The sequence below is a fragment of the Lepidochelys kempii genome, chromosome 25 (assembly GCF_965140285.1).
Source record: "Lepidochelys kempii isolate rLepKem1 chromosome 25, rLepKem1.hap1, whole genome shotgun sequence".
NCBI classification, from domain to species: Eukaryota; Metazoa; Chordata; order Testudines; family Cheloniidae; genus Lepidochelys; species Lepidochelys kempii.
In genome coordinates, this window is record NC_136404.1 from 19,146,275 (window position 1) to 19,171,974 (window position 25,700).

Sequence of the window (25,700 nt, forward strand, 5' to 3'; positions counted from 1 at the left end):
CTGTTTGTTTATGCCTTTCTGCCTGAAGAGGCTGTAGCTCTCTACAGCCTGACTCACCTAACATTGGATATTTCAGTGTATCTACCTCAAAGAGGAAGTTTGCTATTGCAATATGTACATTAGGTTCAAAATGGATATAGGGATGAAGTGATTATCACTCTTGGACTCTAGAAGGAAGTCAGCAAATAAAAGAAGTAAATCAGCAAATAAAAGTACCATATTGAACAAGTGAAACATAGCCTTGGATTCCTCCAAGAGGCCTCTACTATGGATACCTGAGGACATTCAAGCAAAAGATCAAGTCTCTGTACTATAACATTCTCATTATGTTCAAGAAAATAAAGTTTTGTACAAAACCTGACATTAAATACCCTCTTAGGAGACCTCCCCTGATTCCAGCCCCTCCAAAGTTAAAAAGCACAACTTTGGAACCTCATTCTGGTCCTTACAACACTTTCTCAATTAAGTAATTGTGGGAGGTATCATATACTTCCTATCCATTAAAGTGGACTTCCAATTAACTATTTATTTGCAATCAGATGAGTTTATGGAGTTGTGCGCTCTCAGATGAGACTAGTATTGTACTCTTAATTCAGAGAGGTAGTCCTCACAACTGTCATAGCATTCATTCCCAAAGTAAATGCAAGAAATACTCTTTCTTTTGTCAAGCATCAAAGTCTGCTCTGTGGGAACTGGGAACACTGACAATCTGAGGGCAGAAGAATCATATTTCTTGTCATGAGATTTGCTTGGCAGCCATGTGGCCACCAATTCATCAAATAGTACATATTGATCATCCAGGCTTTAGCCAATGCTCTTTTTCAGTAGAAGTCTTGTTGCCTTACTGTCCAGGAGAAGATGCAGTATACAATATACCTAATTTAGAAAAGTAGAATAGAATTACCCTGACTGTGAAAGTTGTCTCAATGAAGTCAGAGCAGAATTTCTGTGGGTGGGACAGTCCCCTGCTGCCAGTGACTGACAGGTCTAGTTCTGCCCTCAAACTACAAGCAGGCTGAAGTACCCATTGTAACAAATCTGTAGACCTTATTGCTCAAAGAAAGAAAATTTTCATCTAAGCACAGATAAACTTTCCTATTAAAGGGACCCCTTTTCAAGTTCAGAGTGGCGTGGTAGGAGAAAAAAGTCATCTTTGTTGTTATAATAATTTAAACGTGAAATGATTTAAACACTGAATGCACTTTCCACCATTTCTGCGGTTTGTTTATTTTTTGCATTTCACTCTGTCTAGGAGAGTGGTCCTAGACTGCTCAGTTTCACTTTCTGTTTCTCATCGTTATGCTGGCATAAGACTGCTATGTCTGAATTGCAGATGCTGTTATTTAAATTTTAAAAAGAACTGTTTCCACTGAAACTTTTAAAAGTAGCTGTCTGTTCCTCTCAGAATGAACATGAAATGTTTGTATTGGGGAGGAGCCTACATGCTGGGTTTTTTTCAACAGAAAAAAAATATATAGAAATTAGAAGAAGATTGTGCTGAGTTTAAAAAAAATCATAAAACAGATGGAGCCTGAGATTAATCTGACTTTCAAGTCAGATAGTCTCCGTTAGTCTGGATGCCACTGTGTACAGAAGCCTGCAAAGCTGGAGACAGGATCTTTCTGTTCTCAGTCTAGTTTTAGTTTAGATCAATTGTTTGGAAGTTTCTAATGTAAAAACCTTCACTGAGATATTAACCATTGACATTTAGAAATAGCCTCTTGTGGTGACTTTTATATTCTGAGTTCTAGGTATGCAGGCGTTGTGGGTCCAGCATGGGGTTAATCAAGGAAATGGAGAGGAGCCAATCTGAGGTTTTCATTATCTTGCTTCTTCTCTTTCAGATACACGTTTGGGAAACCAGTGACAGGAAAGTTAACTGTCAACATGACTATAAATGGAGTGGGGTACTACAGGCATGAAGTGGGACACCCTGTCCTCAAAACCATAGAGGTGCGGGGAATCATTAAATCAGCTGCAATAGAAAGGCCTGATCTGCACCCTTTGACATCAATACCAAAGCTTCCTTTGATTCAGTGATGCAGAATCAGGGTCTAAATGTGTTACCTGCGCTCTACATACTAAAAATACAAGAGCATTTCCCATGTTATCTGACTGTGTCAATATTTGGAGGAGGGGTGTTTAATGAGATAGTGCTAACGGAGTGCTAGGTATTTTAGAATATACTGATGGGGAGAATGTGTGAGAGTGATGGAGGTTGGGGCAGTGCTAAGACAGAGTATGGATGAACAGGTATTTTTTCCCTTAGGGAATGTGTCCCCATACCCAAGACCCTTTAAAATAAAACAAAGAAATACCCCATCACCCCCCAAAGAAAGCAAGCCCCATGTTCTGTATTTGACCAGAAACACTTTTTTAACTGCACATGCTGAGTAATGTTTTCCTTCCCTGGCCTGGCTGGTAGATTGATGGCTCTGCTGTTTTCGATGTGTGTGTGAGAGACATGATGCCAGCTGATGTCCCAGAGCATTTCCGAGGCACGGTTAATATTTGGGCCACTGTGACCAGCTCTGATGGGAGCAAGCAGGTCACGTTTGATGACTCAACGCCTGTTCAGAAACAGCTGATTGACATCAAGTACACCAAGGATACTAGGAAGCAGTTCAAACCTGGCCTACCCTACAAAGGGAAGGTAAGGTAGAGGATATGGGGACACTCAGGGTGTTTGATAGAAAGGCTATATGGGCAATTTATCCTAACATATTATACACCATGTGCTGAGATGTTCCTTTTATGTGGTGCTGAGTTTTATAACTGTATGGAATTGCTAATAACATGAAAGGGCTAGTTTTATTAATTAAATGACTGTTTAGGTAGAAGTCACTTACCCTGATGGGAGCCCAGCTGATGAGGTCACAATTCGAATCAAAGCTGAGTTAACTCCAAAGGATAACGTTTACACAAGTGAACTGGTATCCAGAAGTGGCTTGGTGGAGTTTGAAATCCCCTCTATTCCTACAGCTGCCCAGTATGTCTGGCTGGAGGTGAGTAAAAGCCCTTTATAGGATTAATGGGCTTTAATAAAGCTAATCTTGTCAAACGTGCACTTTGTGAATTGGTGCTAAAAATGGGAAATCAGTCAGTGATCTGAAGAAGAGCTCTGTGTGAGCTTGAAAGCTTGTCTCTTTCACCAACAATGAAAGGTATTATCTCACCCACCCTGTCTCTGTAGTGACACTGGGACACTTTTTAGCTCAGACTTAAACTTTCACCTTTGAACTGCAGTGAATATTTATCCAACTCCATATTGCTGATAGAACTGATGATAATAATAACAACAGGATAGAGTTGTCTGCTCTGAGTAGATCAAATACATTGTGGCATTAAGAGTAAGTTTCAAACATCTCAGTAGAAAGTGAGTGTATTATCACAGTACTTTAAAGATAGCAAAAGAGAAAGTGGGAGGGGGCAGTGTCTGGAGTGGGAGTGGTGGTGAGGACTGCATGATGGGGAGGGAGAGGAGCCCAGCTTTCTAGGTGTGAATAACATTCACATGCATTTTTTCTTAAGACCAAAGTGACAGCAATTGATGGGAAACCTGCAGGGGACCAGTATCTGCCAAACTACTTGTCTATCAGCAGCTGGTACTCACCTAGCAAGTGCCATATCCAGCTCCAAGCACCAGACAAGCCTTTCCAGGTAGGACAACTTCATGTTACATTATGATGACCTCTGCATTTCTTGGCTCATTCATATTTGTTGTCCTAATGAAGTATTTCCAGATATATCTGGGGGCTATAGCCTATTATTGTATCCATGGCAGACCTTAAGAGGCTTCACTTTAGACATTGACCAATCTTTAGCCATGAGCTACTTCACTCATGGTGCTGCCAGCCTTACCTGCCCCCGATAATGTACCATGTTTCCTAAAGTATAGGGGTGTGTGAAGAGAGAGTTTTGATCCCCAGTGGAGACCCACTGGACTCCAGAGCTCAGAGCACAAACTAGCTCCCCACACCCTAAAGTCCGTATGAATTGGATAGTAAAAATGACAATGATATTAAAATTTTGGTTCAAATCAACTGTCTAGTCTCCTTGGAATTAAGAGTCTGAATCCCAGAAGCATCATTTCAGTCCTTTACCTCCCAAAGGTAAATAAACTGAGCATCTTGTAGTTTTCTATTAGAGAGGGTGGTGACTTTTGGGAGGAGACCTTAAAAACTGAGCTTCCCTTCTGTGTGTAAAAGTTTTCATGATATGTATCCTAAGAGTAGATATGTCCATAGCCAGAATTTCCCACCCTTTTTGTTGTGCTGATCATCATTTAAGTTCTGTTCTCCACCCCAGAAGAGACTGCATGTCAGTGATGGGTTTGTATATTTGCTTTGTAAAGTACTTTGGGATCTGGTGGTCCATATATCTGACTACTACTATATCATCAGCAGGCCTGGTAGGCTGAGTTTCAGAGTCAGAGTAGCCAAATAAGGAGTTTTATGGTTGCATTTCATGGCAGTTTAATGGCTAATTAATCTTTTACAAGATTTCTGAGGTATGGAAAGGGGATTATACTCTACTAATCTGAACACATTGTTCTTATTATAACCTGATTAGAAATAATTCTGCTGTGGGAAAGCTGGGAATTGTGTGACCAGCTGATGTGGGAACCATTTCTTCAGCTCAGCCAGTTCTTACTGGGTGTTCCAATCAACTACATATTTTTTTCATGAACAGTTTCATCATTTTGCTCTCTGGAACTCTAAATGCCTCAAATATTTAACATCACAAGGCTCTTCTCTCTGGACCCTTCTGCATTTTGACTGCACTTAACCATTTGGTAGCTTTTCACTTCCCTGTGCCACTGTTTTGGTTTGCACCATGTGCATGCAGTAGGGAGGTGGGACTATTAGCACTTAAGAGAGAGGCTTCTCAAAATATTTCATTGGGATTCAGGTTTGTTACTCCATTTTTAGCATTAATTGAACATTATATTGTACCTTAAATGGGTGAGGGTAGCTGGGAGCTGCAGATGGTGCTGAGTGTGGGGAAATGTGGCCTCACAATAACACATATTAATTCCCAAATCCCAAAAGGAGGACGCTTGTCCTGCTGATGAAGTGCTCTGCCCCACAGAAGGTATTGTGAGCCAGTGACAAGTCAGTGACTCCCAGACCTTGAAAAGATGCTGCCTAAGACTGACCTATCCTGTGGTGAATGGCAGTGGTAACAGCCAACCCTCAAAGGACTCCCTCCCTTCCTCCTGGGAATTCCTGTATGGACAGTAGATCTGGGCAGGGTACAGCTTGCTCTTTCCCACCTACTGGAGGTGCAGAGACAGCGCAGAAAATAAGGGCTCTGATCTGAAACCTCTTGCAGATACTAGGTGTATCTGCCTGGGAAAGGGAAGCACTCCTTCTGTCTGTTTGTTTGATGTGGCTCATAGAGTCAACATCATAAATGAACTTTCTTCCCAGTTCAGATTTTCCTGATTTATTTCAGGACGGGCCTGTTGTGTATGAATTCGCATCTGCACGTTACAGTAATCACCATGTGTAATCTCAATTAAACAGCAAAGCGCATATTACACCTTCCCCCTTCCCACTACTGTGAGATCTGAACCTTGTAAAGGGATGTCTAAAATTCAACCCATTCGGACAGCTTCTCTGTGCCAAAGTGCTTAACCCTCAGGATTCCAGATATTCCTTTATTCCTTACACCAGTGTTTCCCAAACTTGGGATGCCACTTGTTCAGGGGAAGCCCCTGGCGGGCTAGGCCGGTTTGTTTACCTGCCGCGTCCGCAGGTTCGGCCGATCGCGGCACCAACTGGCTGCGATTCACTGCTGCAGGCCAATGGGGGCTGCGGGAAGCGGCGCGGGCTGAGGGACGTACCAGCTGCTGCTTTCTGCAGCCCCCATTGGCCTGGAGCGGCGAACTGCGGCCAGTGGGAGCCGTGATCGGCCGAACCTGTGGACGCGGCAGGTAAACAAACCGGCCCAGCCCGCCAGGGGCTTTCCCTGAACAAGTGGCATCCCAAGTTTGGGAAACACTGCCTTACACTAATCCATGTAGCTCCTCCTCCTCATCCTCCTGTTAGATTCTCAGGGACCAAAGTGCTGCACACAGGTGCTCCTTTGGCATGGGAGGAATACACCAGACTGTTCAGGGTGAATATAACAATCTCTTCATCCTGTGAGCTCCTTGGGTTAGGGGCCATGTCTTCTGTGTGATGCTCATCCCCAACTGCAGTTCTGTGCTTTACAGATAATAAGAAGGGTCTGAAGTGTTCATTATAACAAACCTGACCCCTGGCTGCTGTGTCTCTTTCCCCAGGTGGGAGAGGAGGCCCAGATCGCCGTGAAGTCCACGTGTCCATGTAATTTCACTCTACATTACGAAGTTGCATCGCGAGGTAATATTGTCCTTTCAGGGCTGCAGCCTGGTAACATCACACAGCAAAGAAGCAAAAGAGCCACCTTCCCCTTTGATAAGAACATCCATGTCACTCATTTGCCAGGAACAGGTCAGTAGCTAAAATCTTAACCTAGCAACAAAAGTGCTAATCCGCCCCCTTATCTAGAATGAGGGCTTCCCTCTTAGAGCAGACAAACCTGCTTATTTTTAAGCCCCTTAGCTGTTCCTTGCTCATGCTAAAGGGCACAGAATGAATGTGTGAAAGGGTGCACATTAAATTTTATGCACACTTTGACATATAAAGTTAATTTACTGTAAATGGTAAATTTGCTCTTATCCTAATGTTGCTTTGGGCATGGGCTATGCTGTGCCTGGCAGTGCTGGGGTGGTAGGGATGGGACTGCTAGGCCTGGTAGCACTCGGATAGGAGGAAGGACGCCAGGCCTGGTAGTGCTGTGGGGGAAAGTGACCAGGGATGCTGGGCCTAGTAGCAGTTGGAGATGTGGAGGGAAAAGGATGCTGGCACAGGTAGTACATGACGGGAAAGAGATGCTGGGCTTGGTAATGCTCAAGGCAGGATGGGGGAAGGATGCTGGGCTGTGTAACACGGAGGGGTTTTCAAAATGGAGAGAGGTAAATAGTGATGTCCCCCAGGGATCTGTACTGGGACCAGTGCTGTTCAACATATTCATGAATGATCTGGAAAAAGGGGTAAACAGTGAGGTGTCAAAATTTGCAGAGGATACAAAATTGCTTAGGATAGTTAAGTCCAAAGCAGGCTGCAAAGAATTACAGAGGGATTTCACAAAACTGGGTGACTGGGCATCAAAATGGCAGATGAAATTCAGTGTTAATAAATGCAAAGTAATGCACATTGGAAAATATAAAGCCAATGATACATAAAAAGTAATGGGGACTAAATTACCTGGTACTACTCAAGAAAGAGATCTTGGAGTTATGGATACTTCTCTGAAAACATCTGCTTAATGTGTAGCGGCAGTCAAAAAAGCTAACAATATTAGAAACTATTAGGAAAGGGATAGTTAATAAGACTGAAAATATCATAATTCCCCTATATAAATCCATGGTACACCCCCACCTTGAATACTGCATGCAGTTCTGATCACCCTATCTCAAAAAAGACATATTAGAGTTGGAAAGGTACAGAGAAGGGCAACAAAAATGATTTAGGGGTATGAAACAGCTTCCATATGAGGAGAGACTAAAAAGACTGTGACTTTTCAGCCTGGAAAAGAGAAGACTCGGGGGGATATGATAGAGGTCTATAAAATCATGAATGGTGTGGAGAAAGTGCATAAGGAAGTGTTATTTACCCGTTCACATAACACAAGAGCCAGGGGTCACCCAATGAAATTAATAGGCAGCAAGTTTAAAACAAACATAAGGAAATATTTCTTCACACAATGCACAGGCAACCTGTGAAACTCGTTACAAGGGGATGTTATGAAGGCCAAAAGTATAACTGGGTTAAAAAAAGAATTAGATAAGTTCATGGAAAATAGGTTCATCAGTGGCTATTAGCCAAGCTGGTCAGGAATGCAACCCCATGCTCTCGGTGTCCTTAGCCTGTAACTGCCAGTAGCTGGGAGTGGACAGCAGGGGATGGATCACTCAATAATCACCCTGTTCTGTTCATTCCCTCTGAAGCATGTGGCACTGGCTACTATTGGAAGACAAGATACTGGGCTAGATGGACCATTGGTCTGACTAAGTATGCCCGTTCTTATGTGGCAGGAGGCACAGAGGGATGTTGTGGATGGGGGAGGAGGTTCAGATGGATGCTGGGCCTGTTAGCACTTGACTGGGGAGAAGGAGACTGAGCCTGGTAGTGCGTGGGGGTGAGACATGGGCAGACGCCGGACCTGGTAGCAGATATGGGGGCTGCAGGGGAGGACACCAGGTCTGGTAGTAGTCATGGGTGGGGGACACTGCCTTTGACAAATAACTATGTGCTTTGTACAATTTGTCATTTAGCACCTACCAACCCCCCTGCAGCAGAGGTTGAAGTCTGCATGACCTTCCTCCATTTTGTGGTGGCTCACAGCATGGCTCCTCTGGGCCGTCTCTTGGTGTATTACGTCAGGGAGAATGGAGAAGGGGTCACAGACAGTTTGCAATTCACTGTCAAGTCCTCCTTTGAAAACCAGGTATCCGCAACACTGCCAGTGGAGAGGATGGCCTCTCTTGTTACTCTTTGTAGTTTTGTCATCTGAACATTATGTGAAATAATGAGGGTTTTTTTAAATACCTAGGTGTCAGTGGCACTTTCAGCGAATGAGACAAGGCCTGGTGATGTTGTGAACCTCAGGGTTAAAGCCGCGAAGGGAAGCTGTGTCTGCATTGCCACAGTGGATAAGAGTGTCTACCTTCTCAAGACAGGTTTTCAGCTGACGTCCACCCAGGTGAGATAGAGGTCAAGGCTCTGTCTCGTTCTTTCCTGGCACTCCGACCTATCCACTCAATGAACAGGGAGCTGCAGTGAAGCACAGTGTACTTAGAGATGTGATGGCAACTTCTCTCTTCTCTGTTCAGGTTTTCCAGGAGCTGGCAGAGTATGATGTTTCTGATGCCTTTGGGGCTCCCAAGGAAGAAGGGCATTTCTGGTGGCCGGGCATGTCCTCACGCAGACGACGACGCTCCTCTGTCTTCCCCTGGCACTGGGATATCACCAAAGATGCCCGCTTTGCATTTACGGTAAGAAACATCCACCTGTGCTCTCACTCTGACTTCTCTGTCAACTTTCTGTGTGATACGTTCAGATCTTAGGCCAGACTTTCAAAAAAGCTCAGTACATTAGATCTGGGCCACAAGTGTCATAATGGGAGTTGTTGTCTTTTTTTTTTAATCTGACCCATAGAGAGTATAGCAATGAATGCTATGTATATAGATGCTTAGAGAGAGAGAGCATCGGTAACAATTAGCAAAACTTCCTGCTCTGTAAAGGAGAGTTTTTTTAGGAAAAATTTTCCTGAAGTTTACTAATGTTTGAATTAGAAAAGGAATGAAGGTGCAGACCTATGGGTATCTTCTAACTAAGTCTTTTAAGATAAGCTTGCTCATGATAAGCACTAATTGGCATGAGGTCTATTGGGGCCTATTCTCCTGCTGACTTCAAGTGATGGCATAATGACTCCTGACATTAATTCTGGTGGGAAATGTACATGTCCCTTGACATAATGAGATGTGATCCTGTCCATAAAAACATGCCTGACTGTACCACTCTGTCCACTAAAGAACAAGAAGAGAGAAATTAAATTCTGATAAATCCTACCCGTCTCCAGACAGGGGAGTCAGGTCTTGGTGTAAACAGAGATCATCTAAATTTTGTACGGGTCTCCACTGTCAGCGTGCTGGGTTCCCATTTCTGCTGTCCCTATTATGGCTGCACATAGTCTCATCCTTGCCTATATCTCTGCTCTCATTCCTTTACCTCCAGGGGGGCTGGCACAATTTGTATAGTGGGGGTGCTGAGAGCCATTGAACCAAACTGTAAACCCTGTATATGATGCAAACCATTTCAATCCAACACCCCTAGTTCCAGCACCTATGTACCTCCCACCCCGAAATCCTGCTCCTTGCTCCCTGTGGTCATCCTAACTCTCTTGGTTTCCTGCTCCTTTTGTCTCCTTTCCACATACTTGGTTTAAAGGCTTTTGTTGTTCTGCCCTTACCCTCAACAGTCTCCTGCCCTATCCACCAACGCGTTTTCCCTTTCTTACCCACCAGCTCATTTCTAATCCTTTCTTTACACCTGCTTCTGCAGGAATCCACTCTTGTTCTTCTTGTCCTGAACTGTTTTTTCTTGTCTTCCTCTCCTCTTTCCTCTCCAGGGTATATGGTCTTGGGGCAGGGCCCATGTATGTGCTTGTAAATTGCTGTGTATGATTATGGAGCTATATAAATTATTTTAAATAATAATCAGATCTAAAAGAAAACAAAGCATGTGTTCCCTTTGGTGCCTGGACACAGGAGCACATGTATCTCAAGGTCACAACTGCAGGGTCACATGCTGGTTATCTTAAAAATAAATGCACAAAAGTAAGTAGAGTTGACAGACAATTTTCTCATCCCCTTTGTTTTTTATTGTAAAATTATGTGGGCAGCTTCTATTCTGCCTTGTGTCCCTAATGGAACTGGGTTTGTGATATCCAGGGTGAGAGTCTCCTGGTAACTAAAGGGGTGGGGTAGAGACAGAACAATTTGGGAGTTTTTAAAGAAGGATAAACTCCTCCTATGACCTGTGATTAAACCTTCTAGAGCAGAAAGGAACTATAGTTGTAGGTATATCTCCTAATATGTGTGTGTAAGTGTATATGTATATGTGTGTGTATATATAAAACCTAGCCATGTTTAATTTTTCACCTACAGTTACTTGAAAATTATACATACACCTGCTTCTGTTAGATATTTGTGAAATGCATTTTCCAAACATTCCCAGAACTCTCTGGGGAGTCTGCTTCCCTCCATGTCCATCCCCTCCCGCCCCCCAAAAAAGTTGCCAGCCATTTTTATTTTCCGTAAAACTTTTTTAAAAATTCAAATTAGTTTTTTCTCTATAAATACTTTGGACAAGCTGATGCCATTTGGGAAAGTTCACAGTTGTGCATGTAGAATGTTTCTTTATTGTTGGGTTGTTGTTTTTTGTTGTTGTCTAGGAAACTGGTTTGGTTGTGATGACTGATTTAGTCAGTCTAAACCACAGACAGAATGGAGGCATGTACACAGATGAGGCCGTGCCAGCCTTTCAGCCACACACTGGGACTCTGGTAGCTACCATGCATTCTAAGATTGTACCCAGGTAACATTCTGTAAGGTTTTGTGTGTGTTTGTAATTCACACTGAGTACAATATTTCTCACTGCTCTGTTTTATCAGGAAACTCCTCAGGTTAGTCAAGGGGAGAGAAAATTGTGAGAGTGTCCAGAAAGAACTAACAGAACTAGGTAACTGGACAACACAGCGGTAGATGGACTTCAGCATAGACCAGTACAAAATAATGCACCTTGGAAAGACCAGTTAAACTCCTTGCACACACTGACTGGCTCTGCATTAATTGTCGCTTCTTAGGAAAGACAGCTCAACATCATTCTGGACAATGTAGACACATACCAGCTCGGTATGCAGTGGGTAGTTAAAGCAAGCGAGATGCCAGACTGTATGAAGAAGGGATGAGGGAAAGAAGGGAAAGTATGATAATGCTGTAAATTGACAGTATGTCCTCTTGGATTCTCCACTAAGTGCTTGTCCCCCTCATATCAAAATAGCTTCAGGAGACTCAGAAAAGATCCAGAGGATGATAATGGAAACAGAGGCATCAGGGGAAGGAAGAAAGAAGGAGACTGTACAATGCGAGGATGCAGAGACAAGGACTAGTCAATGTGGCAAGGGAATGACAAGAGGAGATATGGGAGAGGAATATAAAATAGTAACTACTACAACAGGGATCGGCAACCTTTGGCACATGGCCCGCCAGGGTAATCGGGCCGGTTTGTTTACCTGCCATGTCCGCAGGTTCGGCTGATCGCAGCTCCCACCTGCCATGGTTCGCTGCTCCAGGCCAATGTGGGCTGTGGGAAGCGGCAGCCAGCTCATTCCTCGGCCCATGCCACTTCCCGCAGCCCCCATTGGCCTGGAGCGGTGAACCACGGCCAGTGGGAGCTGCGATCGGCCGAACCTGCGGACGTGGCAGGTAAACAAACTGGCCCGGCCCACCAGGGGGCTTACTCTGGCGGGCCGAATGCCAAAGATTGCCGATCCCTGTACTACAAAATAGGCCAGTTTGGGGAAGCCTGTCTGCCCCCTTTCCATAACCTAAAAAAAAGAGGATGATCATTGACATTAAAAGATACATGTTATTCCTCTTCTCTCAGCCTTTTTGCCTGGAGATTGGGGTAATTGTACAAAAGAACTCACAATGTATTTTGAGCTAATGGTTTTATGTATTTTATTCTTATACCCAGAATGTTTTGATAGGTACATTGTTATATTTGAAAATAAATAAATAAGTGTAAGTGTGTGTGTATACACGTACACACACATAAATATATTATATGTATTTCCAAATATAACAATATACCTATATATAATATATATGGGAGACACAGATTCAATTCCCTGCTTCTCCACAGTTTTCATATGTAGCCTTGGGTATGTCATTTAGCCTCTCTGTTCCTCAGTTCCCATCTGGGAAATGGGGATTCACAGGAGAATTGTGGGGATAAATACATTACAGATTGTCAAGTATCAGAGGGGTAGCCGTTTTAGTCTGGATCTGTAAAAACGGCAGAGGGTGCCACAGGACTCTTTGCTGCTATTACAGATTGTGAAGCGCTTTGAGATCTACTGAGGAAAAGTGCTGTATAAAGAGAGAAGTATTATTTATTATTACTTATTATTTTAAATAATATCCTACTAGTGGACCCTTGGTTTGTCTAATTGTGGTGATTACCATGCTCCTGGGTCAAGATATGAGCTGGATTCAAGTGATATCATTAATTTCTTTATCCTTTTCTTGTAACCCTCTGTCTCATTAAAATAGTTTATTGCTGAGGATTTGTTTCTTGTCTTAGAGCAGAGAAGAAAAAAAGAACATTCTTCCCTGAAACATGGATTTGGCACTGCCTCAATGTCAGGTATCTACGGGGAACTTTTCTGCTGGTATCCAGTGGTTTGTGCAGAATCCTGTGGAGATTTTAGTTCACCTGGAGATTAATGTCCCTACATGACAGTTATGTGCTGCAACCATATCCTCTGCCTTTTACCATACTTTCCCCAGAATCTATTCTTTATAACAGAATCTATTCCCCAGAATCTATTCTTGAAGCTTATTCCCACACCTGAGGTCAGAACTGTCTGTGACAGCACTGTCTTCCCCATAGCAACTCACCATGGTGTCATAAACGGAGGATTCTAACCGCAAAGAGGGCACAGGAACAGCAACCATGGGCTGCCATGTAGACTAGCTTCTAGCTTTTGCTCACTCCGTGCCAGTGGCCAGACTGATTTGCAGATACACCTGGGATTTAATCTCTAGTGAAATCTAGAAATGAAACACATGACACTATTTGTTGGCTAATAACATCTCTGTGGATCATGCACGTAGGTTGTTCACTATAAAGTTGTGCTGTACTTGTCAAAATGCTGTCTGTGAGCCAGTTGGTGGCCTGCAGAACACTTTGCTGGTAATCTGCAGAGAGCTACTAGATCACATGATAGTAGGTCTTTGTTTCCATTTGTTAACCTGTGTTAAAAAAAGCTAAAAACATGTTAAGTACTCCCCTAGTATTAATTCCTCATGTGAGCAATTGCTGCAGTTGCCCCAGGAATGTTATGCAGATGTGAATGCAAGGAGAGATGGTCTGCATTATCGTTAATGTGGTGAAAGGTTTCCATGAGACAAGCTCTCTACTAGGATGTGGTCCATCTAGGGTGACCAGACAGCAAATGTGAAAAATCGGGTCAGGAAGTAGGGGGCAATAGGAGACTATATAAGAAAAAGACCCAAAAATCGGGACTGTATCTATAAAATCGGGACATCTGGTCACCCTAGGTTCATCCTATCAGGATGCTGGAGTAGTGTGAGACATCCTTCAAAATGTGTGGACAGCACTGAGCATCTCTAAGGAGGAAATAAGTATTGTCATTGAAGCCTAATTCAAGAAAATTCCTTTGCCCATCCACCGGCATGGGCAGGGTCACGGAAGGTTATTTTTCAAGGCTCCCATGGATTACTGTGACAAGGAGCCCAAATTGATGTGTTTTTTATTTTTGCTACTTTCTGTGTGTGATGTGTTGAGATATGGCCTGGACAGTTATGTCTCTAAAGTCCTTGCTCAATATTGCTGAGCGCTAAGTGAGCTCTCTACATTGATTTGGCATGTCAACCTAACACTGCACAAAGCCCCTCCTTTCACTTTCCATTTTGTGTAGGGGTATCCCCAAAATAATCCAAACTCCTTGCCCAGTAAATTACAGCCTGTTTCTGGCACAGCCATTGCCACAAAAATTAATAAATAGATAACTAATCCCGCCCAGAAGCAGTAAAGCTAGGGATAGGAAATGTGAGGCAGATTTTCAAGGGCTTCTCCAAGTTTGCAAGTAAACTTCACTCCCAGTAAATGTTTATAAATTAAATTTGACAGGAATTTTCAGCAAGTGTATTCAAATATGTTCAATTGAGCATGAAATATGCTTTGTAAAAATACACAAAGAATTCTAGAAGTGCCAGTTTGCCCCAGCCTGCCGAAGCCCAGTTAATCATAAGTGGGAGATTGTGGAATAAAAAGTTGCAGATGCATTTTTCTCCCCTTCATTTCACTATAAATAACTGAGTCAAACATTGTCTGATTTCCACTCCCTTGAATATTAAGAATTTTTTCTTCTATAATTTATAATTAAAATATACACTTCTTAAAAAAGAAACAATGTCTAATGTCAACTTCCCAAACTGATTCTAAAAATTCCTAGAGCCTAGTTGAAGTGTCTAATGGCTGGAAATATGTGTATACCTTGGCCCCTCGCCCAGAAGAGTAAGTACCCTCATGTGTGAAAATAATATGTTAATGCTGGTTATGGGCTGAAATCCCAGTGGAAAGAATATCAGCTGCAACAAATTGTCTGGTTAAAGAGACTGGAATGCTGCCAGCTCTGAAGCTGGGATGCACTTCCGCTGATTCTCCGGGCTATGGTTTATGTTGCAGGTACCAACTTTCCAGCTCTTATTATGGTTGCAAACTTTTTATTAGATGTTAAGAAAATAATGTGCTTGAAAGAGGTTAAAATAATATGGAGCTGCTGAGCCAAGTGAATTTCCCAGGCTCTGAATAATAGGAAGGTCCCTGTGCTATTCTCTGTAATTTGATCTGGAGGGCTGTCTTCACAGGACAGGGCACTAGAGACTGGCTGACCATAGCACATGGGATTACCAAGGACACACTGAGTCTAGGTTTTCTTGATCCATTTGTTTTGTGTTAATGTTTCCCTATTGGGATTTCCATAGAGGCTCCATGTCTGCAAAATGCTGAGGGGATCTGAGCAGCAGGTTAAGCTTCCTTCACTTCACCCATCTGCAATTTTTCATTGACTGTTCAGTTCAGCGTTGTTCTTGTTTCTTTGGGTACCTAATTCTATTGTGAAATGTGGCAAATATGATCAGAGTATTTAACTCAGTTAACAGGGCAATATTTAACTGGCACTATCAGTTAGGTTACCAGTTAAATATTTCTGATAACTAAAGGATAGAAACAATCATTTACACAAATATTACTATATTAAAGAACAAAACTATCCAATTAGATAGCAGCTTCAATCAAGAGATAATCTCTCATTCCATTTTACAATATATTTTTGTATTTGGCTGCTTTTTAAGACCTCCATAGTCAATACAACTGGTTTAAGTATCTGCTGAAGAACTCAAAGAACTCTTCTGATTTAGGGCTTTTATTGGCCCTTTGTTTTTCTCTCTCTCTTTCTTCAATGGCAACTGCATGACTGCAACAAATAGAAAAGTAACCTGAAATCTGTTTGTAGCCTTGGTCACTTGTGTAACAGTCATTAGCTAATCAAGTTCCAGGCACTTCCCAATCCCATTAATTGATGGTTCTTTTCTGAAATGCAATATTTCTTTCTTTTGAAACAAAGGTAATTTTAAACACTCAAGTTAATGCAAAGCCCAATTTAACTTTTAATACTTGGAGTCATACAAACCAATACACAATACTCTGCCTCATTTCCTAACTGTGGTGTTAACACAGCATCATATAAAATGACTTAAAAGCTGTCTATAAAGAACATATTAAAATACATGCTTCATCAGTTTTAAAACTTGGCTAGCCCATGCGGAATAGGAGTGTTGAACTCTTTGTACTTAAGTCTCTTCTGGGATATCCCCAGTGAATCAGCAGGTATCGTGTTGTGAGACGGCAGCATGATATGCCGAGATTACCACCTGTGCTTATTCTCTCTCATTCTCCTAGTAACATGCCAGCTGAGATGTAAGTTCTTCTCAAAAGGTGCTAGAACTAGCAGCATGTGCATCAGACTCTGGGAAGGAAATAAGAACTCCAGAGAGAGCCTCCTTCAGTGTGTACTTGTAATGGCACCAATCACCCTGCTAACTGAGCCATGAAATAGCTTTTGTTCTTGCTTTAGAAGAAACTGTCTGTCCGTCCTTTCAGTCATGGCCAAAGCTCCTTTGTGGGAGAAAGGGAGCGAATGCTGCAGGATGATGTTGAATCCTGATTTTAACAAAGCATGAAGAATGTTAGATGGCAGAATATTGGGACAGACGCACTATGATAGACAGAGTTTCCGATGTGGCACTGTACATAGCAAGTATAACAGGTTCCAACAAAGACTACTTTTATTTCACTAGTAGTTGGATAAACCAATTTACTCCTTCTATTTCTTACTTAATACAGACCTTTGCCTCTAAGGAAAGTGTTTCTATTGCCTGGGAGAAAATGCCTGTAAAGCTTTTAATCCAGGAAGGATTTAGAAGTTAGATGCCATGTTACCAACTGTACTGCATACTAGCTAGTAACTGCTCACCTGCTCCATGTGCATACATCTCTTGGTTACAGCAGAGGTTCCCAAAACAGCTGACCTCTAGCAAGAGGAGAATCCAGCTTTGCGGCCTTTGATCTCCTGGTGTGCAAAGTGTAGCTGAAAGCCCTGACACTCCTGAGTCATATATTATACTATACTATGAGCTTGAATTGGGAGGGAATTCCCCAAAGTGTTTAGCTCTGTGAGCTTGAGCCATGTTCAAATGTATCTCATTGAGCTGGACAGCCCAAGTTATTCCTTTATTCTTTTTGGCAGTGATGTATCAGGAGAAGCACAGCTGGATGTGGAAGTGCCTGACTCCATCACTACATGGATAACAGAGGCTGTGGGCCTGTCTGAGAAGAAAGGGCTGGGACTTGCCAAACAAACAGAACTGAAGACATTCAAACCCTTCTTCATCGATTTCACCCTGCCCTATCATGTCATCCGTGGGGAGCAGACCAAAATCCCACTGACTGTCTACAATTACCTGGCTGTCTGCATAGAGGTAATAGCATCTTTATTTTATTTATTTTTCACTCATTGCCAAGACACTGAATTTGGTTCTGTCGTCAAGGATCGTGTTCTAGGCATTGTGATTGCAGATTCGTGGTCAATAAGGTATTTGGATGCCATGAGATGAGTGCAATATACATACTAAGAGAGAAGAATATATTAGTTTGTACTATTAGTGAAAGTAGCTGCTTTATTTTCTTTTCTTTTGACAAGTGCAACATCCTGAATGGTCCTTGCAACACTTTAAAACCCAAAAAGTGAAAAAGTCTTTGGGAGACTATCGGAAAATTCCCATTGAAGCGTGGTGAAGAGCTTGATTCTTAGTTAGAAAATTGCTTTAAGTAGTTTATCAGAGATGAGATACCTGCTACACATGGACATTTGAGAAGCTCTCTTTCCTAAACCTAGACCTTTTTCAAATGCATGCTCTTTCTGGCTCCAGTGCTCTTCTACAATCATAAGCCAGGTATAGATGGTTAGATTTAGAAATGAACATACACAAGTAAAGTCAACATACATCCCTTTACAATTTATCGAGTCACTGCACTGAAGCTAAATCTGCCATTTAAAGCTCTTCTAAGAAATACATTTGATTAATGTGACATGTATGTTATGTGTTTGTTGAACATGCTGTGATCTTTGGGTTTTGTGTCAGTTTCTGTCATTATTACTAGTCTGATTTGCATCAAATGCAATTAAATAATTGTTTTCACAGGTTCATGTGAAGATTTCAGTTCCAAAAGGCATAAGGTTTGTGGGACATCCTGGGAAACACCATCTGACAAGAAAGAAGTGTGTAGCCCCTGGAAAGGCCAAACCCACCTCCATAGTCTTGTCCTTCAGTGAGCTTGGACTGAGCAACATCACAGGTACTGTAGAGTTATAAATCCTTCAGTGCTGGAGTGCCTGATGGAATTTTGCAAAGCATTCCCCTTCTCCTCACTGCAGAAGATCCCCTCAGGTTCAGAGCTGGCTGAATCATTCACTGTGAATAATACTTCCTGCAGATTTAGCCCTTTTTTCCTCTTTGTGAGCTGATCCCAATTTTCTATAAATGGATCCTACATAAGGATTTACTCAGAAGTTTGTGTGAACAAACTTCAGGCTATTCCCTTCGACTTCACTATTTGTTATTTGTGATGTGTGGTCACCTGTTGTGTTGTGTAGTTACTGCTTGAATGACTGAAAATTTAAAATAGGAGACTAATGAATAATCCACAATCCTGTACACCCATTCAGGTAAATAATCACTGGTGCGAAAATTTATGAATCTTTTAGGATTAGTAAAGACTTTCCCCAATACCCAGAGGTTGTCCAAATATTTATGGACTGAGCATAATATGACCCTACAACTATAAGTGACTTTTATTTATAGAAAGAACAGGAGTACTTATGACAGGTTTCAGAGTAACAGCCGTGTTAGTCTGTCTTCGCAAAAAGAAAAGGAGTACTTGTGGCACCTTAGAGACTAACCAATTTATTTGAGCATGAGCTTTCGTGAGCTACAGCTCACTTCATCCTTTTCTTTTAGGAGTACTTATGACACCTTAGAGACTAACAAATTTATTAGAGCATAAGCTTTCGTGGGTTACAGCCCACTTCATCGCTTGCATAGAATGGAACATATAGTAAGAAGAAATATATATACATACAGATAAGCTGGAAGTCTCTACGCAAAAGAATAAATGGACACAAATCTGACATCAGGAATCATAACATTCAAAAACTGGTAGGAGAACACTTCAACCTTTCTGGCCACTCAGTAAAAGATTTAAGGGTGGCAATTTTGCAACAGAAAAGCTTAAAAAACAGACTCCAGTGAGAAACTGCTGAACTTGAATTAATATGCAAACTAGATACCATTAGCTTGGGTTTGAATAGAGACTGGGAGTGGCTGGGTCATTACACTTATTGAATCTATTTCCCTAAAGTTAAGTATCCTCACACCTGCTTGTCAACTGTCTAAATGGGCCATCTTGATTGTCACTACAAAAGTTTTTTTCTCCTGCTGATCATAGTTCATCTTAACTAATTAGCCTCTCACATTCGATGAAGTGAGCTGTAGCTCACGAAAGCTTATGCTCAAATAAATTGGTTAGTCTATAAGGTGCCACAAGTACTCCTTTTCTTTTTGCGAATACAGACTAACACAGCTGTTACTCTGAAACAGTTTGTATGGCAACTTCCAACTTATCTGTATGTGTATATATATCTTCTTACGATATGTTCCATTCTATGCATCCTATGAAGTGGGCTGTAACCCATGAAAGCTTATGCTCTAATAAATTGGTTAGTCTCTAAGGTGCCACAAGTCCTCCTTTTCTTTTTGCGAATACAGACTAACACGGCTGTTACTCTGAATACTACATTTAAATCCCTGCTTCCTCTTTTCTTTCTTTCACTTAGCAAAAGCATTTGCTTATGATGGAACAAACTGCTGCCAGGATGGGATGCAGATCCTGAAGAATGGCAAGCACTCAGAGGACAATTACTTGGACAAAAGGACCCCAGTTGGGATAGACTATGTCCGTAGTAGTGTTATTATTGAGGTAAGAGGACATGATTCCATACAATTCAGGAAAAAAACTAGGTGTCACTGGACAGTTTAGTCAAAACTAAATGGATTATAAGGAACTTCAGGGCAAGGTGATTTAGCAAAGCCAGGTGTGACTGAGCCACAAAATGACAGATGAAATTAATTTAAGACCTGGTTTTGAGTACAACTTGATCAAATTGTTCCTTCTGATGTGGATTATCTTGTATTTTTCTACTATTATTATTATATTATTGCAGTGCTGAGACTTTACAACTGAGATTGAGACCCCATTGTGCTGAGTGTAAGAGACAGACTCTGCCTCAAACATTTTACAACAGATAGAATATGAGAGAAAGGAAAAATTATTATGCACATTTTTTAGAAGAGATTAAGTGACCTGCTCAATATCACACAGGGAGTTTATGGCAGATTTGGGACTTGAGCCAAGGCCTCCTGTGTTCCAATCTAGTGCTTTAACTCCAAGACAGTCCATTCTCTCCAGTCTACACTGAATTTAATCTATCACTCTGCAAACCTGTAACCTAGTTTTGTCAGGTCATAGAATCATAGAACTGGAAGGGTCCTTGAGAGGTCATCTAGTCCAGTCCCCTGCACTCAAGGCAGGACTAAGTATTATTTAGACCATCCCTGACAGGTGTTTGTCCAACCTTCTCTTAAAAATCCTCAATGTTGGAGATTCCAACCACCTTCCTAGGCAATTTATTCCAGTGCTTAACCACTCTGACAGTTAGGAAGTTTTTCCTAATGTCCAATTTAAACTGCCCTTGCTGCAATTTAAGCCCATTGCTTCTTGTCCTATCCTCAGAGGTTAAGAAGAAGAATTTTTCTCCCTTCTCTTTTTAACAACCTTTTATGTACTTGAAAATGGTTATCATGTCCCCTCTCAGTCTTCTCTTCTCCAGACTAAACAAACCCAATTTTTTCAATCTTCCCTCATAGGTCATGTTTTCTAGACCTTTAATCATTTTTGTTGTTCTTCTCTGGACTTTCTCCAATTTGTCCACATCTTTCCTGAAATGTGGTGCCCAGAACTGGACACAATACTCCAGTTGAGGTCTAATCAGCGCCGAGTAGAGCAGAAGAATTACTTCTCATGTCTTGCTTACAATACTCCTGCTAATACATTCCAGAATGATGTTTGCTTTTTTTGCAACAGTGTTACACTGTTGACTCATATTTAGCTTGTGTGATCCACTATGACCCCCCAGATCCCTTTCCGCAGTACTCCCTCCTAGGCAGTCATTTCCCATTTTGTATGTGTGCAACTGATTGTTCCTTCCTAAGTGGAGTACTTTGCATTTGTCCTTATTGAATTTCATCCTATTTACTTAAGACCGTTTCTCCAGTTTGTCCAGATCATTTTGAAATTTAATCCTATCCTCCAAAGCACTTGTAACCCCTCCCAGCTTGGTATCATCCACAAACTTTATAAGTGTACTCTGTATGCCATTATCTAAATCATTGATAAAGATATTGAACAGAACCGGACCCAGAACCGTTCCCTGCAGGGCCCCACCCGTTATGCCCTTCCAGCATGACTGTGAACTACTGATAACTACTCTCTGGGAACGATTTTCCAACCAGTTATGCACCCACCTTATAGTAGCTCCATCGAGGTTGTATTTCCCTAGTTTGTTTATGAGAAGGTCATGTGAGACAGTATCAAAAGCCTTACTAAAGTCAAGATATAACACGTCTACTGCTTCCCCCCATCCACAAGGCTTGTTACCCTTCAAGGGAACCTATCAGGTTGGTTTGACACGATTTGTTCTTGACAAATCCATGCTGACTGTTATTTTTCACCTTATTATCTTCTAGGTGTTTGCAAATTGATTTCTTAATTATTTGCTCCATTAACTTTCCAGGTACAGAAGTTAAGCTGACTGCTCTGTAATTCCTCGGGTTGTCCTTATTTCCCATTTTATAGATGGGCACTATATTTGCCCTTTTCCAGTCTTCTGGAATGTCTCCCATCTTCCATGACTTTTCAAAGATAATTGCTAATGGCTCAGATATCTCCTCAGTCAATACTCCTTGAGTATTCTAGGATGCATTTCATCAGGCTTTGGTGACTTGAAGACATTTAACTTGTCTAAATAATTTTTGACTTGTTCTTTCCCTATTTTAGACTCTGATCCTACCTCATTTTCACTGGCATTCACTATTTTAGACATCCCATTGCCACCAACCTTCTTCATGAAAACTGAAACAAAGAAGTTATTAAGCATCTCTGCCATCTCCACATTTTCTGTTATTGTCTTTCCCTCCTCATCGAGTAATGGGCCTACTCTGTCCTTGGTCTTCCTCTTGCTTCTAATGTATTTGTAGAATGTTTTCTCATTTCGTTTTATGTCCCTAGCTAGTTCAATTTCCTTTTGTGCCTTGGCTTTTCTAATTTTGTCCCTATATACTTGTGTTATTTGTTTATATTCATCCTTTGTAGTTGGACTGAGTTTCCACTTTTTGTAGGACTCTTTTTTGAATTTTAGATCATTGAAGATCTCGTGGTAGTTTGAAGATCTCCCTTTGTAGTTTCTCACAATCCTCTTTAATCTTTACTAATTTAAGTAATTGTGTGTCATCTGCAAAATTTTGCCACCTGGTTGTTCACCTACTTTTCCAGATCATTAATGAGTATGTAAAATAACACTCGTCCTAGTACAAATATGGGAGGCATCCCCCAATAACCTCATTCCACACTGGAAATACCATGTATTTCTTTATTTTATAGCTCTTTAAACATTTTGTAATTTGTAATAGAACTTTGCCTCTTCCCCCTGATTTATTTAGTTTCCTTAATAGCCTCTTGTGGGGGAATTCATCAACAGAAATCTGTATCTGCTGATTTCTCTTTAACTGTGATTCTGCTGAGTCTATAAAATATTTATAACAGGCTGGATGAGGTGATATGATATGACATGATTTTCCTTTACAGAAGCTGTGTTGGTTTGCCCCTCTTATATCGTATGATCTAGATATCTTATAAATCTCTTTAATTACTGTTTCAGCTACCTTACATGGACATGAAGTAAAGCACACTGGGCTGACATTCTCAGGGTCACCCTTAGCACCATTTTAGCAACAGATAAAACACTCACTATCCTTCAATATGGTAGATGACTTTAGTGATTGAAAACATATTTTTTGTTTGCAGTTCAGCCACTAAGTGTAAAATTCTGAAGCTTTAATGCCTGAAGTTAAGTGCCTAAATCCGTATTTAGGTACATTTGAAAGCAATGATGAGCCATAGTATGTCTTCCTGATAACAATGCCAGTGAAATGTCATATTTCATAATGTATAATGGGCCTTTAATGCTATATGGCACCAGAACTTTATTTTGTGTATTTATAACTAAAACTAAATGGTGGTTGCTGTTAATCCAAGTGCTTATTTTCCTAATGGATTTCTGCCTTTGTGTAGCCAGAGGGATTATCCAGAGAATATACCTACAGTGTGTTCTTCTGCCCTAATGGTAAGTTTTTGGTTTGAACACAATATGACAAGGTTTGTTTTTTTCCACAATTTAAGTTATAAATAGAAACATGTTGCTTTACCCCTGGAAAAACTTCATTTGTTTCCCTCTTTTCAGTAGGAAAATCAGTAAAATTTATATCCCATCTATGGCTGATGGGTTAACAGCATGTACATCAAGCTATTGATATAAAGGGTCTTTCATACCTGGCTGGCTAACTATGGACAATATTAATTGGCCAAATGCTATATGCAAATAAATAGTGAACTTCCCTTTCTTTATAAAACTGGCTAAGTGTTTTGCACAGTGGCTAAATTAAGTGTTTTGCCCAGTGCACAACTGTGGCTAAATTAAGCTATAGTATATTTTTAGCTGATTTTTTAATTCAGACCCAAAGTCAATGTATCCCTTCTGCTTGATTCAGATAAATTGGATTTGGTTACAGTAGCTAATTATGATTTGGCTTCTGCTAAATAGGGAGTCTTCTTGACCTTTTAAAATGGGAATTGAGAAATCATGTATAGACTTCACAAGAAATATACCTGGATTATTTGAACTAAAAAGTCCTAATTCTATATAGGAAGGAATTCAAGAAAGTGGAAGTTAGGAAGAGACATCCCTATCTACTCTGCTAGTTTGATTTATGAGGCACTGGAGTGACAAATGCGTACTGATATATTATGCAGCACAAAGCCCCAAGTGTTTGAAGTTCAGTCTTGGGCTATGTGGCTTTTTATTAACAATTTTGTGTCCTCCTAAGTTAACATCAAGATCTAATTCTGACAATATTCCATTATTTTTTTGACTAGAGAAAATTCACATTTCTACACCTAACAAATATGAGTACCAGTATATGCAGAAGCCTGCCCGGATGACTCATTTCGACATTGCAGTGAAAGCACACAATGATGCTCATTTTGCCTTGTCCTCTGGCCCACATGACATGGCAGAGATGACTGAGATTGTCATTGGTGGGCATCAAAATGCTAAAACGTGGATTTCTACTAGTAAAATGGGTGAGCCAGTTGTCAGCACAGACACAGCTGGCATCCTCTCTTGGGATGAATTCCGGAGCTTCTGGATCAGCTGGAAAAATGGAATAATTCAGGTAGTGAATTTGTCTGTGTAACAACAGCCCTATGGTCTCTTTCTTCCTTAACAAGACCAAGAGGACTCTGAGTGTATATATGGCACATTTCCATTTGCCATGTTATAGAAAGAAAGAGCCTAATTTCTGTTCCTTTTCTATGTTAAATTTTTATTGGCCAGTTTATATTAGAACACTTGATTGTGTTTCAAAATGTTTTTCTTTGTCATGCAGTGCCCTGGGAACCTGAGCTTTAAAAATTATTGTTATTAAGTGTATTAAAAGTATTTGCTCCTTGAGAACACAGGTCCAGCTGGTCAGTACTGATGGGAGACCAGTGAGAAATAACTTACTGATATCTCCTTAATTTCCAATTAAATCCAGTGGAGTTTGGCTGGTTTATGTAATGTTCTCATGATGCAACTACAGGTTTAAGCCACTGAGTCCAAGGGCACATACAATAGAGTTCCAAATTTAACAAGAGAGGCAGGTTTGACTTGCATGTTCATCCTGGAATTGGATGGTTTGCTTGTTCCTTTCAGGTTGGCCATGGTACTCAGATGCTAAATGAATCCATTATTGTGGAGTGGGCCATCCCCAAACAGCCTGAGGTGAAGTACATTGGCTTCTCCACAGGCTGGGGCTCAATGGGAGAGTTTAAAATCTGGAGAAAAGAAGAGACTGATGAAAATCACAATGAAGCGTTTACTCTTGGAGTCCCCCACAATGTGATCCCTGGATCAGAAAGAGCTACTGCCTCAATAATAGGTACCAACTAAAAGGGACTGGGTGTTAATAAAGATAGATGCTACAAACTAAAAGTTAAAAGTAATATGAACCAGGTAGGATAGTCATACCCACTTATAATGAAAAGAATATTACTTTCTGGGATGTGGAATGGTTTGCCTTTCAGTTGCTGGTTTGAACTCAGTCCAGATTGACAGTGACTGAAAGTTGGTATCGTTTGATGGTTCTTCAATAGCCTCTATGGAAAGAGATGAGAGTACCCAGTGGAAATCTATGCACAAAATCATCACAATCACAAGTAGCACTAACTGGCTCTCTTGTTGATGGTCTTAGCTGTTAGCCAAGGAGTTAATGAGCCCTGGAGACTGAAATTTCCTCTCTACTC

The 25,700-nt window shown here is 41.2% G+C and overlaps 1 protein-coding gene across 3 annotated transcripts in view; it reads left to right on the top strand.

Annotated features, from left to right (window-relative positions):
* CPAMD8 (C3 and PZP like alpha-2-macroglobulin domain containing 8) overlaps positions 1-25,700 on the top strand; it is a 91,433-nt gene that overhangs the window by 16,223 nt on the left and 49,510 nt on the right. For all 3 annotated transcript variants that reach the window (XM_073324643.2, XM_073324642.1, XM_073324644.1), the window contains 16 exons: positions 1,845-1,953; positions 2,426-2,653; positions 2,835-3,005; positions 3,532-3,660; positions 6,290-6,479; positions 8,366-8,538; positions 8,644-8,793; positions 8,924-9,085; positions 11,047-11,189; positions 12,960-13,022; positions 17,212-17,443; positions 18,167-18,320; positions 19,858-20,000; positions 23,430-23,481; positions 24,291-24,589; positions 25,111-25,336. In XM_073324643.2, the coding sequence (XP_073180744.1) occupies positions 1,845-1,953; positions 2,426-2,653; positions 2,835-3,005; positions 3,532-3,660; positions 6,290-6,479; positions 8,366-8,538; positions 8,644-8,793; positions 8,924-9,085; positions 11,047-11,189; positions 12,960-13,022; positions 17,212-17,443; positions 18,167-18,320; positions 19,858-20,000; positions 23,430-23,481; positions 24,291-24,589; positions 25,111-25,336 (2,624 nt within the window). The remainder of the gene's footprint in view (positions 1-1,844; positions 1,954-2,425; positions 2,654-2,834; positions 3,006-3,531; positions 3,661-6,289; positions 6,480-8,365; positions 8,539-8,643; positions 8,794-8,923; positions 9,086-11,046; positions 11,190-12,959; positions 13,023-17,211; positions 17,444-18,166; positions 18,321-19,857; positions 20,001-23,429; positions 23,482-24,290; positions 24,590-25,110; positions 25,337-25,700) is intronic.